This window comes from Callospermophilus lateralis, chromosome 14 (genome assembly GCF_048772815.1).
Source record: "Callospermophilus lateralis isolate mCalLat2 chromosome 14, mCalLat2.hap1, whole genome shotgun sequence".
In the NCBI taxonomy this organism is placed as follows: domain Eukaryota; kingdom Metazoa; phylum Chordata; class Mammalia; order Rodentia; family Sciuridae; genus Callospermophilus; species Callospermophilus lateralis.
Window position 1 is genome coordinate 103,281,959 of NC_135318.1, and position 17,116 is coordinate 103,299,074.

Sequence of the window (17,116 nt, forward strand, 5' to 3'; positions counted from 1 at the left end):
AGTGGTAGATCTGGAGTTGATTTCTAACATCCTAACTGCCAAATATTGCTACACTTGAATCAAATTGAAAAATCTCTTTGCTTCTTCATCAAATGCATCATTCCATTATTTCTTTTGTTTTCTAACTGCTTTGATTTTTAAAAAATTCAAGTATTTTTTTTCCATTTTGGAACTATTCCAAGGATTAATACATTCATGCAATTATGAAAATAAAACAAATAATATATGGTAATCTTTTATACTTTTGGGATACTGAATATATAGAAGAAATCCTGAAGTTTGTGATTGGCATCAAACCAATCAGTGACTTCTTAAACTTTAAGCTTAGTTTACAAGTAAGGCTTTTAATATCAGCATACACTACTCAAATTATATTTCATCAAGATGGATGTTGCATTAAGGAGTTAATTATCCGTGACATGGAATGGAGATTCTTTTAATAACTGTTTATAGCCCCAGGTACCTTACCTGGATTCTGAGTCTGTGCCTCAGTGTTATTAAAAATAGGAAAGCTTTAAAAAAAAAAACAAGTAAGGCTTTTATACCTGTAGTGACCCTTTGCAGTTTAAAGAATTGGTCATCAGGAGTGTGTGAGATGGAATTCTTAGAACAAAGGACACAGGCCAGTGAGTGGAGGGGAGAATGGAGCTCCGTCAGGCCCAGGACCACAGGTGGCTTAAGTATTTTCACCCTTCCTTGGAGATTTGCCTTTTCTGTTATTAAATCATAAAAAAGTTGTATTTGAAGAAGTTTCTTTAACATTAATTTTACCAAATTCCTCAATACTTTAAATTATTATTGACAGATTTTCACTATAAAGGCAAATGGTGACAAAATTGAGTATGATTTTTTTAAGGTTAGCAAAAAAAAAAAAGTTATCAAAAACTGGGATTCACAATCCATATTAACTAAGGATCTCAAGTATTAGTTGTTTCCTTCTCCATAAACACTTTAGAATGATTATTCTGGCTTCTAATTTTAAGGGGTTAATACCAAGTTGTTTACTTTCTAATCACATGTTCAAGAACTATTAAAAAAAAATGCACAGAGTAGCAAGGATAATTTATTTCAAGAGGTTGCCCTTTAAGTCAAGTATCTCTTGAATTTTTAAATAGCTTGATTGTTCAGTTTTAAAGGAAATCATAAACATTAAAGTAACACAGCTTGAACAGCCAAAAATATATTTGCCAAATGTATTATGAAATATAATTTAAGAGGTGCATTTTCTCAAAATCAGACTCTTTCCATTTTACTATACATAACTTACTGAAAATTATTTCTAATGTTTCTTTTGATACAATTCTAATAAAAGAGTGGAAATTACACTTGAAGATCTTCTAAATTTTTTTTTGAAAATTAATTTAAATCTAAATTTCATAATTATAATCCAGAGAAACTGATTTTTCTTTGAATGATAAATCTCTTTGTTTCTCAAAAGAAAAAAACTTAGCACTAAAGATACACAGGAGAAATGATGCATCTGCATGCTGTTTTAAAAGCAGCATGAAGATGCCGAAGTGTCATCCTGTCAAAATTCATCAAGAAAAGCAACATTGGAAAGATCAAGTATATAAAAATAGAAAAAATCTAGCAAATGCAATTACACTTGCATCTTCTAATGAATTTTTATTGTCTGCAGTATATGCAGTTCATTCGGCTGCTAGAAAAGTTATTGACATTGCAGTGTGATCCTGCTGAAGAAGAATTTGTGCAGAAGTTTCGCAGAAGTGTAGCTATTCAATCAAAAAAACAGCTGATTGAACCTGTGCAGTATGACGAGCAAGGAAGGGCCTTCAGCACAAGTGAAGGTAATGACATTCCATGGAGAGAAAATGAATTTGGCGAAGACTGAGAAGCTCTAATTATTTTCATTTGCTATTGCTCTGTGGTATCCATTTGATTTGCTTTTGCTACTGCTACGTTGGATTTCCTAATTTCAAGATTCTGTTGAAGTTTTCAAAATCTTACAGTTTAACTAAATCTTACAGTGTCCCAAGAAAAAGAGTGAATACATACCTACCCAGTCGTGTCAACTATTATGTTCATATTTTCAACTGGAAAAATCAATAAGATGTTTCTAATAAAGGTTTCTTCTCAAAAACTAAAAAATGCTCAGTGAAATACATGTCAGATGAAAAAACTATGTAACATGAAAACTTGACCCTCTACTCACAGTTTTGTTGTATATGTACAGACATTTGACACGATCTGTCTTGTAAGAATTGACCTACTAGATTATATTTTGCAGCTCTCAAAAATTTAACATTATCCCTTTGTCATTTTCAACTATTGTACTGAATGAAATGTGACCTTTCCTGAGGATTCCTTTTCTTTTCTACCATTTACATGTTATTACGGTATTCACATATTTTTAAAAATTTATATTATGAGGTATATTCCTATAAGTGAACATTATGTAAATTGCTTTTTTAAATAAGATAACTGAATTGACTATGTTGACTGTTGAAACTAAAGTAATTGCAATGTTCTAAAAGAAAAGTGAAGATCACAATTACCCCACAGAAAACACTTACCTGTCTTCCTTTTGTTTTACTTACAGTAGTTGTAGAACGTTCCTAAAAACAGTGTTATAGATTGCTCTTCCAGGAAAACTAATTTTAATGTAGTTTTGTCTTATTTCAAGGCCCAGGTTTTTAAGATGTATACTAATAGGAACTTTACATTTTTAAAGGTAGAAGAAAGACTGCAAAAGCAGAAGTACTTGTTTATGAACATGGAAGTGGAAGAATAACAGTGAATGGAGCCGATTACCTGCTGTACTTTCCAATCACACAGGACAGGTTTGATTTTTATTTAGCTTGTTGTGTAAAGAAAATATGCTCTAGAATATGTCATTATCGATTAAGAAGCCTTGTTGTTTTCTAATTCTGTTTGATTGTGTCTCTTTACTAACATATCAGACTAGCCAAATGGACACTGTTTATTTTTCTGTAAGCAGATTTTTGAAAAAGCATCTCTGTAAATCCTCCTTAATTGACTCTTGCCCCTGTGTTAGATCATGCTGGAATTTAAGTAGTCTTAAATCTTAAATAGATCTTACATTCTGAAATGCAGGTCATGCCAAAACATAAGCAAAGCAGGTTCCCATCTTCTGGTTTGGGGGTGGCTGCACACAAAGCAACACAGCAACCATAGAAACTGACCTTGGCTCCTGTACGTGCCTTAGGCCACGGGTAGGGAAAAGTACCAGCACATCACTTGTGGTTTATGTTTGTTTTTCCTGACCACAAATACTAGAAAAAGTCAGCTTTATTTTTTTGGATTTTTTTCCCTGTTAAAAGAAGTTGATTGTACATATATTGAGCAAGCAAAGAAGCCTGTTTCTGTGAGATACAAAATGTTTATAAGTTAAAATAAGAGCTCATCAGCTTTGCTTAGTTTTCAGTGCTAAATATGGCAGTCATATTTTTTAAACTTTGTATTCCACTCATCATAAATAGATATTACAGTTTTTCTAATCCCTAAATGTACTCCTCTTAGAGCTCTCTGAGAGTCCCTATATAAAGGCCTCTTCTTGAGATGGTTACTATTTTTTCAGTCGTTACTGTCATTATCCACGAGTAACAGAAAGTCCATGATTAGTTCCTCCTTCCTAATCCTTTTCCTGTTTCCTGAATGTACTGTGGCAGTACATTAAGGTCAAAAGACTGAAGCTTCTCTGATCCCCGTGCTCACGTAAGGAAAAGGGGCTGTTCTAACATGGTGTAAGCTTCTGGACAGGATAATCACCTCGGGAATGTATGTTTGTTATGTTTGTGTGCCTGCGTCAGGAAATGGCCCACTCTGAACTCTATTTAATATCAAGTAACGTAACTCTGCAGTCGTCCTCACAGGGAAAAGGGTGGAGGAAGTTCTCATTTCCCTTAGGAAAACCCAGAGACCCTTACTGCCGGGTATGGAAATTTCAGCCCTGGGAATGGCATTTGACTGTCACTTGAATTCAGATATAACTCATAATGATTTAGTAGCATGTCCCAACTATGGCTTGGTCTCACAATTATATTACCTTCTCAGATCTTATTCCTCAGTTTGAATCAACAAATATCAAATAAGGATTGTCTCTGTGCCTAGTCTTGTTCTGGGCAGTATGAAGATAACTGCTGTTTTCAGTGTGATTCCTGTCATCAAGAACTTGGGTTGGGAGCCTCAGGCTAGTCTTGGTGGGATCAAGCCCCCAAGCCTTCTCACCAGCTTAAGTAGTTGTAGGGATTTGGTGGTGGCCCCACCTGCCATGGACTGGCCATCCTGTTGTAGGAGTGAGTGGCACAGGTGCTTACTTACTCAGCAACAAAGTGACCTCTGACCAGTAGGAAGACCACAGTCAAGAGCCAGGAATCTTGATTCTATTCCTGGTTATTATCTCTGTGACCTTAGCCTTTACAACAAGCGTGTATGTGCCTGGTAGTATGGGATACTTTCAGCAAAGGCCTGTGCTCTGTTAGGCAGCCAGGTAAGAGGCACTTTACCTAGTCATCGCTACAGATGAAACAGTTTCCTCACACGGTGCCAACCATGTAAGAGAGGAGACAAATTAGCATTTTAATCAATTACTAAAAAATAAAAGACTACTTATTTGATACCAGAAGAGTAGGATTCAGATGGTATGTAAACAAGAAAATCATTTATTTTTTTTATTATTTTAAAAATTATGCTGACTGACAAAGAATAAAGTAAATGTGATTCTCAGGATTTCATCTGTTGCCGCTGTCTGGCTGGGCACAAGATCACGAGCCACTCAAACAGGAACAAACTTTATTTGAAAGAACCGCCAATAACACGACCGCCTGGGAAGCTTCCCGATCCACCCACGCGGCGTTCTGCCGGTTCCTTCCCGGAACTCTAGCGCAAGCGCCTCCCCGGAATTCCCTCCTACTGCACTTTCCCAACCAATGGGAACTCTCCAGGAGTCCCGCAGCAGGAGTCCGGTATCCATATGAATGTACTTTTTAACATAATCATATCATCTCAATGGCTAGCTGGCATCACCTTTCAATCAAAAATGCCATGCATCATATTAATTGGCTGTGGCTCCCAGCATCTCCCCCCTTCTGTTTAATTAAGAAGCAAGTAATGTGGCTAGGGACCGTGCCTGTTAGGTTTGTCCAATTTAACATATGGTTCTTACCCGTCATTGGAAAACTGACCTTTAGGCGTCAGCCTCCTGTCTTAGGTTGATACCATTGCAATTGGATCATACCCGTCACTGACTACCGGTCCAGCAAATAGCCATAATTGTGGATAGGCCTATGCACCAGTGGGGGGGTGAGGTTCTTTGCCTCACCTCTGTTGGCCCCCAGATTTGGCCTTGGTGCCAGTGGGGGGGTGAGGTTCTTTGCCTCACCTCTGTTGGCCCCCAAAATTAGACCATCACTAGTAGAAGGGAGGAGGATACAGAAATGCCACAACACCACATCAATTGACGACTCCTAGGGAAAATTGTATCACTGGTGACACATCAGCAAAGATACGCCAGCATTACCAATAATTTGTTGTATCAACAGATAGATCACAGTGCATACAAGTGATACATAGTCCAGGCAAGTTTTGTAAGCAGTTCAAAGTGGAGGAATCTATCAATATGTCCATTTCCTCCCAAGATCATTGATATATCAGTTTATACAGTTTGTTGTGATAATTATCGAAGAAGTTGTAGTTTGGTTTCATCTTTGTCTTCACCGGCACTGGGATGAAAAATAAGAATTCTGACAATGATGTTAAAGAGAAAAAGAAAAAAAATGTAACATTTTAACAGGTACTAAGAAAACATTTTTTTTTTTTTTAGAACAATTTACATTATCTTGAACAGAATTATTAAATATAATGAAAAGGAAAGATGAAAATAAACAAACAGATTTGTTAACCTGCTTATTTGTACACATATTAAAATAATTTTTAACAGCTGTTTACCCAATTTAAATTAAACCATTAAAATGACGTGAATAATAAAAAGTACTTGGATCCATTTTTTTTTTTTTTTTTTTTTTTTTTTGAGCACTCCTCATATATGATCTATGGACATACGCACATATAGACACATAACACAAAACAGAAGTGTGCACATATAACATACAACACATAAGACAATAGTAAAGGCCTTGTAGTTTCACCTAGGTGAAATCTCCATTGCAATGTTAAAAACTCCACAGTTAAAAAATAAAACTGATCAGAAAAACATCAACCTAGGTCTGTATGAGCTCAAAAATAAAATAGAACCTATGATATGGAAAAATGCAATAATAAAATAGATATTGAAAAAAGCATCCTGGTTAATCAGTCGCAGATGTAAGAATGGCCAAGCTGGAGTTCTGGATATCAGCTGTTATGGATTTGAGTCAAATTATCTTCTTTTTGATCTGTAGAAATCGTTTTAGTTAGTCTTTCTGGAATCCAAATCGGCTGCTGTTCTCCCTGTGGAAACACGCAAACAGAGCCCCGACTCCAGACAATTACTGGGTCAGGACCTTTCCATTGTCCTGTTAGAATATCTTTCCAAAGAACTTTAGGCTTATGCACATTTTTTGGATACATATGTCTTTCCGCAGCACTAAGTCCTGATGAATCCAAATTTAAAAAGTTTAGAGTAAAGAGGGTTATTTTAAGTTTATCTTTGGGGGATATATACCCCTTTCCAATTCCCTCCTTTTGTTTTAATAAGTACATTTTAATAGTTTGATGAGCTCTTTCAACTATGCCTTGTCCCTGTGGATTGTATGGAATTCCTGTTATGTGAGTAATGTCAAATGATGAGCAGAATTGTTTAAAAGAGGTAGAAGCATAACCGGGACCGTTATCTGTTTTTAACTGTTTTGGAACGCCCACAGTGGCAAAATTTTGTAAGCAATGAGCTATAACATCTTTAGTTTTTTCTCCGGCATGAAGGGAGCCCATCAAAAATCCAGAAGAAGTATCAACTGTAACATGCAAATATTTTAATTTTCCAAATTTTGGCAAGTGTGTGACGTCCATCTGTCAAATATGGTTAGGTATCAGTCCTCTAGGATTGACTCCAAGATTAACTTGTGGTAAAAATGTCACACAATTTTGACATTGTTTTATTATATGTCTGGCTTGTTCTTTAGTTATTTTAAAACGTTTTTGTAAAGTATTAGCATTGACATGAAACCTTTTATGAAAATTTATAGCTTTTTTTATTGTGGAGAAAATATGTATGTCATGTGTAGATTTATCTGCTAATTCATTGCCTAAACTAAGGGCTCCAGGCAATCCTGTATGTGCCCTGATATGTCCTATAAAGAATGGATCTTTTCTGTCCCAGATTAGACTTTGTATAGTGGAAAACAAAGAGAAAACAGTAGAAGAAGGGGAAATCCTACCTGCATCTTCAAGGGATACTATAGCATTAACTACATATTGACTATCAGAAAATAAATTAAATACAGAATCTTTAAACATCATAAAAGCTTGTAATACTGCATTAAGCTCTACCTTTTGAGCTGATTGTTTGGGTACTAAAAATGTAAAAGTTTGATCAGGGGTAACTACTGTTGCTGTACCATTATTTGACCCATCAGTGAATATATTTGGAGCATTCATGATAGGGGTCTTTCTTGTCATTTTTGGAAAAACTACAGGATGCTTAGACCAAAAAGACAACAAAGGATTAGATGGCAAGTGATTATCAAATGAAACATTAGATTTACACATGATTATTGCCCAAGTATTTAACTCATTGGCTAACTCATCAATTTGATCCATAGTATATGGAGTAATAATTTTATTGGGAGAAATCCCAAACACTCCCTTTGCTGCTTTTATTCCTTTGAGTATTAATTGTCCTACAGCCTCAGGATATCTAGTAAGAATAGTATTAGGAGAATAAGATAAATGTATCCACAATAATGGACCTTCTTGCCAAAATACTCCTGTAGGAATATTTTTTGTTGGTAGTACAATAAATAATAAAGGCAAACTTATATCAATTCTATCCAAGTGCATATTTTCCATATATGTTTCAATGATTTTTAATGCCTTTCTTGCTTCAGGCGTTAGCATGCGGGGTGAATTTGGATCTGATGGACCTTTTAGGATATCAAATAAAGGTCCTAGCTCTCCTGTTGGTATGCCTAGATAAGGTCTTATCCAATTTATGTCTCCCAATAACTTTTGAAAGTCATTAAGTGATTTGAGTTGATCTACTCGTATTTGAATTTTTGGTGGACGGACCATGGTTGAGGATAACAGGACTCCTAGATAATTAATTGGAAGATTTAATTGTACTTTATCTATTGCTATCTCTAGATTATAATTTTTTAATAAGTTTGTAAGTGTGGCATAACATTCCAGCAATATGTTTTTATCTTTATGTGCCAATAATACATCATCCATATAGTGAAATATTTGTAGTTCAGGATTTTGATTTCTAAGTGGTTGGATTGCTTTGTTAACATAAATTTGACACATAGTTGGACTATTAGCCATCCCCTGAGGGAGTACTTTCCATTCATATCTCTGATCAGGACCTTCATGATTTAGTGCAGGGATAGTAAATGCAAAATGTGGACTATCCTCAGGATGAATAGGAATTGAAAAAAAACAATCTTTAATATCTATAGCTAAAACATACCAGGTTTTTGGTAAAGCAGACAATTGGGGAATCCCTGATTGAGCAGGTCCCATAATAACCATCTCATTATTAATGGCTCTTAAATCTTGTAATAATCTCCATTTACCAGATTTCTTTTTAATAACAAAAATGGGAGTATTATGGGGAGATATGGAAGGTTGTATATGTCCTTTCGCTAATTGTTGTTTAACCAGATCATGGGCTACTTGTATCTTTTCTTTAGTCAGGGGCCACTGAGGAACCCACACTGGTCTTTCTGATTTCCAAGTAATTTTTATTGTCTCAGTGGCCCTTTCTGAAAATCCAACCCATGTCTGTCTGTTCCTTGATCTATTTGAATTGGTGCTGCTATATTTTGTCCTTGTTTTCCTAATCTTTTTTCTTTTTTAAAACCTTGTTTAGCCCTAGTAGTGGGCGCATTAGGATTGATGTTATTTGTTAACGTTAAACCTAATTGATCTAGGACATCTCGTCCCCATAAATTTATAGGAAGATGATCCAATACATATGGCTGTATAGTTCCCTCACATCCTTCAGGATCCTTCCAATCTAATACCATTGCACTTCTATGGGGATTAGTAGCCACTCCTAGGCCTCGAAGCGTTTGAGTGGCTTGTTGTAATGGCCAATGTTTTGGCCATTCCTGACTAGATATGATGCTAAGGTCTGCACCTGTGTCCAGTAGCCCATTAAAGTCGTATCCTTGAATATTTAGTTTTAGCATGGGGCGAGAATCTAAATTTAAAGACAGCATAGCCCAATCTACACCTGTGGAGCCCAATCCCCTGGTACCTCTTTCTACAGTACGACTAGAAAATTTATCATGTAGGCTGGGTATTATTAGTAACTGTGCTATTCTATCCCCTGGTGAGATAACTGATATGCCTCTTGGAGAACTAGCTATAATTTTTATTTCACCTTCATAATCGGGATCAATTACCCCGGGACTTATCATAAGTCCTTTTAGTGTGGAAGAACTGCGTCCCAATAATAAGCCTACCGTTCCTTGGGGAAGAGGTCCTTTTACTCCTGTGGGAATAATTTGAATTCCCATCTCTGGAGTTAGTACTGCTCTTGCGGAGGCGCAGATGTCCAGCCCTGCGCTCCCTCTAGTTTGTCTGATGAGGGATTTAATGGATAATGTGTCCTGGGCACTACCTTGATGGTGCTGTTGGGTTCCTCCATTGCCCCGTATATTTGTGGTTTTGGGCCCCGGAGCATTGGGCCCTCCAGTCCGTTTTTTGGCAATGGAGCCTGATGCCTTTCTCCACGATATTGTGGGTAAACACTTGATCCTTGTCCGTTTTTTGATAACGGAGTGCCCTCTATGGTAGTTTGAGAACGGCATTCATTAGCCCAATGTCTCCCTCTACGGCATCGTGGGCAAATACCTGGTATTCTATTTCTTTGATACCTAGCTTTGTTAAACCCTCCTCCTATGGGACAATTCCTTTTAAAATGTCCTGTCTGATCACAATTGTAGCATGTTTTTGGCCTGGCATCTAAAGCCTGTTGTACTGCTGCTAAGACTTGTCCTTGTTCATTAATGTCTCTACATAATTTAATATATGTGTTTAAATCTTCATGTTTCCATGGTCTAATGACCTCTCTGCAGCAACGATTTGCTTGGTCATAAGCCAGTTGTTTTATAAATGGCATTGCTTGTTCTACATCTCCAAATATCCTAGAAGCTGTCTGAATAAGCCTATCTACAAATTCAGCGTAAGGTTCGTTAGTTCCTTGTATTACCTTAGATAACTGTCCTTGTAAATCTCCATGCCCCTGTAAAGTTTTCCATGCCCTAACTGCATCTGCAGCAATTTGTGCGTATACACCAGGATCATATTCAATTTGTTGCCGTTGACCCTCATAAGGTCCCTTTCCTAACAACATCTCCAGATTTCTTTGAGGGTAACCGGCTGCTGTATTTCGCCTAGCTGTCTCCATGCAGAATTCCTCATTGGCAACCTTCCATAACAAATATTGTCCTCCATTTAGCACAGATCGACACATGTTAGCCCAATCTGCTGGTGTCATGTCTAAGTTGGTAATAGATTCAACCATGCTTATGGTGAAGGGTGCTTGCGGGCCATAGGTTGTTACAGCCTCTTTTAATTGCTTTACTGTTTTGAAATCTAGAGCGCGATGAATTCGTTGCCCTCCTGCCTGCTCAAGTACAGGGCATGCTAGTCTTTGGGATCTTGCCTTAGGATTTTGTGCATTAACTACAGGAATTGAGGGCCGCTCAGCTCTTACGCCCTCTGGTGATAGAACGGAGTTAGTAGCAGCCTCCTGTTGTAACTCCCCAACTGATGGTCGTTTTTCCTCTAAGCTTTCTTTCTTCAAATTTTCCTCTGTCTGACTAGCTGGAGAGACCTTCTCTTTTGCTTGACCTGACATGTTTTCTACCACAGTTTGGACCTCTAACAATTTACTTAACAGTTTTTCGGTTTGTTTTTTACTAGTTTCTAATCTACTATAAAGGTAACGCAACCCAGTTAGGTAGCATAAAACAAACCCGAAACAGAATGAAACAAAAACGGAGCAAAGAATAGTTGTATCAATTTTCTCTTTCTCCGGGCCAAACAACTTCAAGCCTTGAGCCAACCATTTTTCCCAGTTTGCCTGAGAAAATTCTAGGGATAGGCAGCTTGAAACAAAAACAAAATAAATCAAAAGAAGAACACATTGTTTTTTGAAATGGTCACCCATTCTGTCGCCTTCCCTCAGGGGCGAGCAATTTTACTCACCTCCAAGCTTCAGGCGCTCCCCGTACAGGGCCACCAGTTGCCGCTGTCTGGCTGGGCACAAGATCACGAGCCACTCAAACAGGAACAAACTTTATTTGAAAGAACCGCCAATAACACGACCGCCTGGGAAGCTTCCCGATCCACCCACGCGGCGTTCTGCCGGTTCCTTCCCGGAACTCTAGCGCAAGCGCCTCCCCGGAATTCCCTCCTACTGCACTTTCCCAACCAATGGGAACTCTCCAGGAGTCCCGCAGCAGGAGTCCGGTATCCATATGAATGTACTTTTTAACATAATCATATCATCTCAATGGCTAGCTGGCATCACCTTTCAATCAAAAATGCCATGCATCATATTAATTGGCTGTGGCTCCCAACAATCTGTGATTCCTGAGAGACGATGGATTGTGAAATAACTTCATGCCATGTAACTGTATTTACGTGTGCTGGTTTGCAGTGCAAGATAGTTAAAATTGATAGCAATATAACCATCATTTTCAGTTGTTAACCCTATAGGGCATTTTTTCACCTGTACACAAATTTGTCATTGTACCACAGAATCCCACCACCTTCCAGCTGCCCAGATTCTTTATGGTTCTTTCTTACCTTGACCACTCTGGCTCCATTACTGATATATCTCTGAAATCTGTGTTTTCTGAATTTTAATCTCTTTATAAGTGTTTGTTAGGTATCTTAGAATTTTAGAAAGTAAGGACAGGTGTCTAAGCTCTCAGACACATGGCTGTCCAGGAGCTTTACTTAATCTGCAAACCCCGTTTATCTGTTGCAGCCACCTTCCCCAGTGTGTGTACATGACAATCCCATAGATTCCGTCTTGGCTTCTGTTTCCTCCTGGGAAAATGCAGTGGTAGAGTTGAATTATCAGTTTCTAAATTTTGTTTATATGATCATATGGATACTGCTTTAATACTACTATTTCCATAATATGGATTGTTTGGATTTGGTTGCTTTGAAGTCTTTTTTAAAAAGGCAGTATAGATTTGTGTGTTTTGTTGTCTGAGGGGTTGTGTCATCCTGTATAGTATTATTACAGATCCAGTTTGCTGTGGCCTTGGAGGGTTGTCTTGGTTTATTCTGCTCTTAAAATGTAAAAGGTGGCATTTGAATACTTGCCCCGTGCATCTCTCAGCTTAACTGTTGAATAAGTTTGATTTGGGGTCTAAAGCTGCTGTGTTGGGCAGAAAAAGCAAATGCAATGTAAATGGACTTTCCTAAATAAAAATTCTGGGATGACAGTGGAACTAGCTCTGTGGTGGAGTGCTTGCCTGACATACTTACGCAGGACCCTGGGTTCGAGCCCTAGCACCGTGAAAAAAAAAATAAAAATTCAGCAGGGATAATAAGGCAAAATAGCAAAATCAAAGTCCTTGGCAAAGATGGTGGTGAACATCAGACCTGGCACATAAATGGTTTTCAGTAAATGCTCATTCAGTTGAGCAAAGAAGCTGCAGGCCTTTTCCTTGCCATCCTCTCTGTGGTGTTGGCTTAGGACAACATCACTGTTCCCAGGGAGCAGGCCACACTGCGGCTTGCAGCTTAGTGAACTGCCATTGGACTGTGTGTTCTTTTTGTGGAGGAAGAGTTTTAAATGTTGTTTCGTTGACTTTAAAAAGTAACCATGTCAAGTTAAGCAGTATACATTATGCAAATACATTATAGTATACTTGACTTAGAAAATCCAAATGGCATTTGATGATTGCTTGGTTAGGCCTATTAATTTTATATCTGATCATTGAATCTAGAGAGGGTAGATTCAGTTGATTAATGCAGTCTCCCAACTTCAAGACTTTATGAGGTTATTTTCACGCCTCACGAAGTTCTCATGAGACAAAGGAAACCAGTAACCAGTAAGAGAGTGTATTGCCATATTCTGTAAGTGCATTGCTGTATACAAAAAGAGAGAGAGAGAGAGAGAGAGAGAAAAGAAAAAAACCTTACAATCTTGGTGTGATGAATTGATTGACAAGAAGTTTGAAAGATGACATTGGCATGCAACAGTTTTTAGAAACATTCAGAATGCCAACAGTGCATGTAGTCCTGTATCTTTATAGTGGAATTAACTGGATTTATTTGTGATGTGCTTTAGAGAACAGTTGATGTTCCCTTTTCACTTCCTTGACCGCCTTGGAAAACACGACGTGACCTGCACAGTCTCAGGGGGCGGGAGGTCAGCGCAGGCAGGAGCAATACGCTTGGCAATGGCAAAAGCCCTGTGCAGCTTCGTCACCGAGGATGAGGTCGAGTGGATGAGACAAGGTATGCATTTGGGTGGGACACTTTGCTGTCCCCTCTACCTACAGGTGTTTCCTGAGTCTTGTCCTGGTGACCTGAACTCTGGGAGAGAATACTTGGTTCGCCATGCAATCTTACAGCTTGTCAGCTGCTCCTTTCATGTTCCAGAATTGTACAGTATTTTTCAGGTTTGATTTCTACAAAGGGAACTTGAATTAGAACAAGAAAAGGGGGGTACACTCCCTGTGATGTCTGCTAAAATATCCAGTCCAGAGGTTGGGAAGGTTGACTTTGGCTTTAAGACAGATTGCTTGTTTTTCTCTTACCATAGAAATTTGTAATTTGCTTGGTTAATGATAGAGCACTTTAGGCATTTCTGTCCAAGATTAATGGAGATTTTAATTTTTTCCATTATGATGTTAATGTGAATTTTTTTTACTCCACTCAGTATGGCCCTGTCAGTTGAACAAGAATCTTCACACTGTGGGGAGAAGAATGTACACTTGATTCTTTCATTGGGGTACTACCTGGCATCCATAATAAATCTAAGGTTTGAGCTAAAGGTTGTCTTTGCATTGAGAGGATCCAGTGCTGTGTGTCCTGTGACCTGCTGCACAGCCCCGTGCGAGTTGCTTAGCACCTTGGTTCGTTCACAGCCCCTCTCTGCCAGGGAAGGTGATCTGCCTGCTCTCTGCCTTCCAGCATCCGCCTCTGAGATCCAGGATAGGCACAGCCTGTGGCTTCGGCTACTTAATTTTTTGTCGTTTGAAAATCCATTTGCTTGTAAACAACTTGCCATTATATGGATTTATTATCTTCTCATTATCTACTACTATGAAATAATTTGATAGGATATGACTTAACTAGTCTGGACTCTCTATATATCTGAAAGTAATAAAGCATTATTACTAGGAATTTAAACTAGAACTTAGACTTTATCAGTATTTTGGGCAAAATATTCCATGTGTGCCCTTTAAGTACAAGTAAGTACAAAAGATTATATAATAAGCTTTCTTTAGCTATCTGGCCATTAAAATACCACTGATAAAATACCTGTGCTGAGCTGGGGCTGTGGCTCAGTGGTAGAGCGCTCGCCTAGCACGTGTGAGGCACTGGGTTCAATCCTCAGCTCCACATAAAAATAAAATAAAGATATTGTGTCCACCTACAACTAAAAAATAAATATTAAAAAAAATACCTTTGGCATGTATCAAATGAAGAGAAGTGCTAGTGTTGAAAGAGCAAAAAAGATGAAAGAAAAACCTTGGTCTACTTCTTTGTTTACAAAAGCAGCTCCCAGGGGTTCTCCTCATGGTATTCTGGGAATCGGGGTTTTTGCTCACATACCAAGGCTCCAGCCACTGCTGGGGTGCTTCCTTGTGAACCATCCGCTGAGAGTAACTCAGTGATTGTCTGGAAACATAATTGCTCCTGAGGATTAAGGGAGAGGCAGCTTCCAATTTAAACTGACTTTATCCTTCTAGAATAAACTACCTGGCACAGAGTACAACTCCAAAAATGGTTATTTAGGTTCTGAAACAAAGTATCAAGGACTATAATTTTCACAAAAATTATCATAACACAGTTTTTTCCTCATATTTGGCAAATCCTGTTTGTACACATTTGTTCATGTACGTACACTGCTGAGGTGTGATGTCCATGGGCTTCCCCACACCTCACCATGCAAGACGTTTCCTCCCTCCCTCTTGCCTCCATTGAGACTCTCACCTCAGCACTAACAGGTGTGCAGGGGGAGGCCCTCGGGGTGAATAGCAAGCGCCCACAGAGAGTAGTTTCATCTGAGTTGAACAAGTTTAAAAACTAAAAAGGAGTCATAATTCTCTGCAAAGCAGTCTCGACATCACTGATGTTTGTCTCAGAAATTGAGAAACTATCCCCCAAGAAGCAAGGCAGACCGCCTCCTGAGGCTCTCCAGGGCTGCTCGGGTATTGGGGTCTGGCTGCTCTCCTGTGGGTCTTTCTGACAACAGTTCCGTGGGTTCTTGTGGTTTACCTACTTTTCTGCCGGACAGCCTGTATTTTCACAAAGCTCACAAAGGCTTCTCTCTTCCTGCTGCAGCTGGACTACTTACTGCAGATCCACGTGTCAGAGAGCGGAAGAAGCCAGGCCAAGAGGGAGCCCGCAGGAAGTTTACCTGGAAGAAGCGCTGAAGGCTGGGGAAGGGGCCGGAGGGCCCAGTGTTGGGGGAACAGGCTCGATCCGCATCTGCCAGCCAACTTGAGGGCAGCACTGGCAGAGATTTGAGTTGTAAGATGATTTTTTTTTAAAGCTGCTTTGTAAAGTTTACGATTAATAAATAAGTTGTAAAAAAAAAAAAAAAGGATGCTTACTTCATTCTTCTACTTAAACTTTTTCAAAAGATAGTTTTAGAAGCATAATTCATAAAATCTTGGCATATTAGACTTGAAAGGAACATTCAGCAAAATCTAGTCAAGTTACCTCATTTTGCAGATGAGAAGGCTCAGTTTCAAAGACTAAGCAGCCTACCAGAGCCAGATCATTGCTAATTTAATGCTAGACCTAGACTAGAACTCATTTTGCCTGATTCTGTTGTTTTCCCACACAGCAGTTGCTACGATGTTCTTTTGAAATTGAGAGGTGAGAGTGATGTTCAGAAGAATGAGGTGACTTAGGTGCCTGTGCCAGGAGCTCAGCCGAGTGGGAGAGAGCTGAGCTGCCAGCATGAAGGCTGGTGACCACCGCAGCCAGGTGAAGGTCACAGGTGAGCCTTGATCACCCACTGCACAGAGGGAACAAAAGGCTGAACTCATTTTTGAATCAGTTTTGTATGGAGAGTTTTAAAAATAATCTTTTATTATATGTATTTAAGGTGTAAGATACCTTGCTTTGGTATACATAGTGAGATGACTACTGTAGTCAAGCAAATTAACATACCCATCATCTCAAATAGCTCCCTTCCTTTTGCAGAAAGATCACCTAAAATCTCTTCTCATGGCAAATTTCTAGTGTCATACAGTACAATATTATTAATCATCATATTGTACATTAGATTCCTAGACTATTTCACATAACTGCTATTTTTATCCTTTGACCAATATCTTCCCATTCCCCTTCCCCCCTCCCCCAATTTGGTAACCACTCTTTAAGATTTTGCCTCTAGGAGTTTGGCATTTTTAGGTTTCATAGCAAAATTCCATGGTGCAGTATTTGTCTTCCTGTGCCTGACTTATTTCACTTAACATAATGTCCTCTTTTTGTATCAAATGGCAGGATCTCCTTAAGATTGGAAGATATTCCACAGAGAAGAGATCTATATATCTGTATAAGTCAGCTTTCTGCCTCTGTGACAAAATATGTGAGATAAACAACTTAAGAAGAGGAAATATTTATATTGGTTCATGGTTTGGGTCCATGATCACTTGATCCTATTGCTCTGGGCCAAGGGCAGAACAGAACACAATGGCGGGGGTGGGGTGGGGGGGTGGAGCAAAGCTGCTCACCTCACAGTGTCTAGGAAGCAAAGAGAGGA

The 17,116-nt window shown here is 38.7% G+C and overlaps 1 protein-coding gene across 1 annotated transcript in view; it reads left to right on the forward strand.

Moving 5' to 3' along the window:
- Mrps9 (mitochondrial ribosomal protein S9) overlaps nt 1–15,923 on the forward strand; it is a 65,703-nt gene extending 49,780 nt beyond the window's left edge. The window contains exons 8-11 of the mRNA XM_076832838.1: nt 1,640–1,808; nt 2,693–2,801; nt 13,460–13,629; nt 15,685–15,923. Coding sequence (XP_076688953.1) covers nt 1,640–1,808; nt 2,693–2,801; nt 13,460–13,629; nt 15,685–15,776 — 540 coding nt within the window. The 3' untranslated portion in view covers nt 15,777–15,923. The remainder of the gene's footprint in view (nt 1–1,639; nt 1,809–2,692; nt 2,802–13,459; nt 13,630–15,684) is intronic.
- The last annotated feature ends 1,193 nt before the right edge of the window (nt 15,924–17,116 follow it).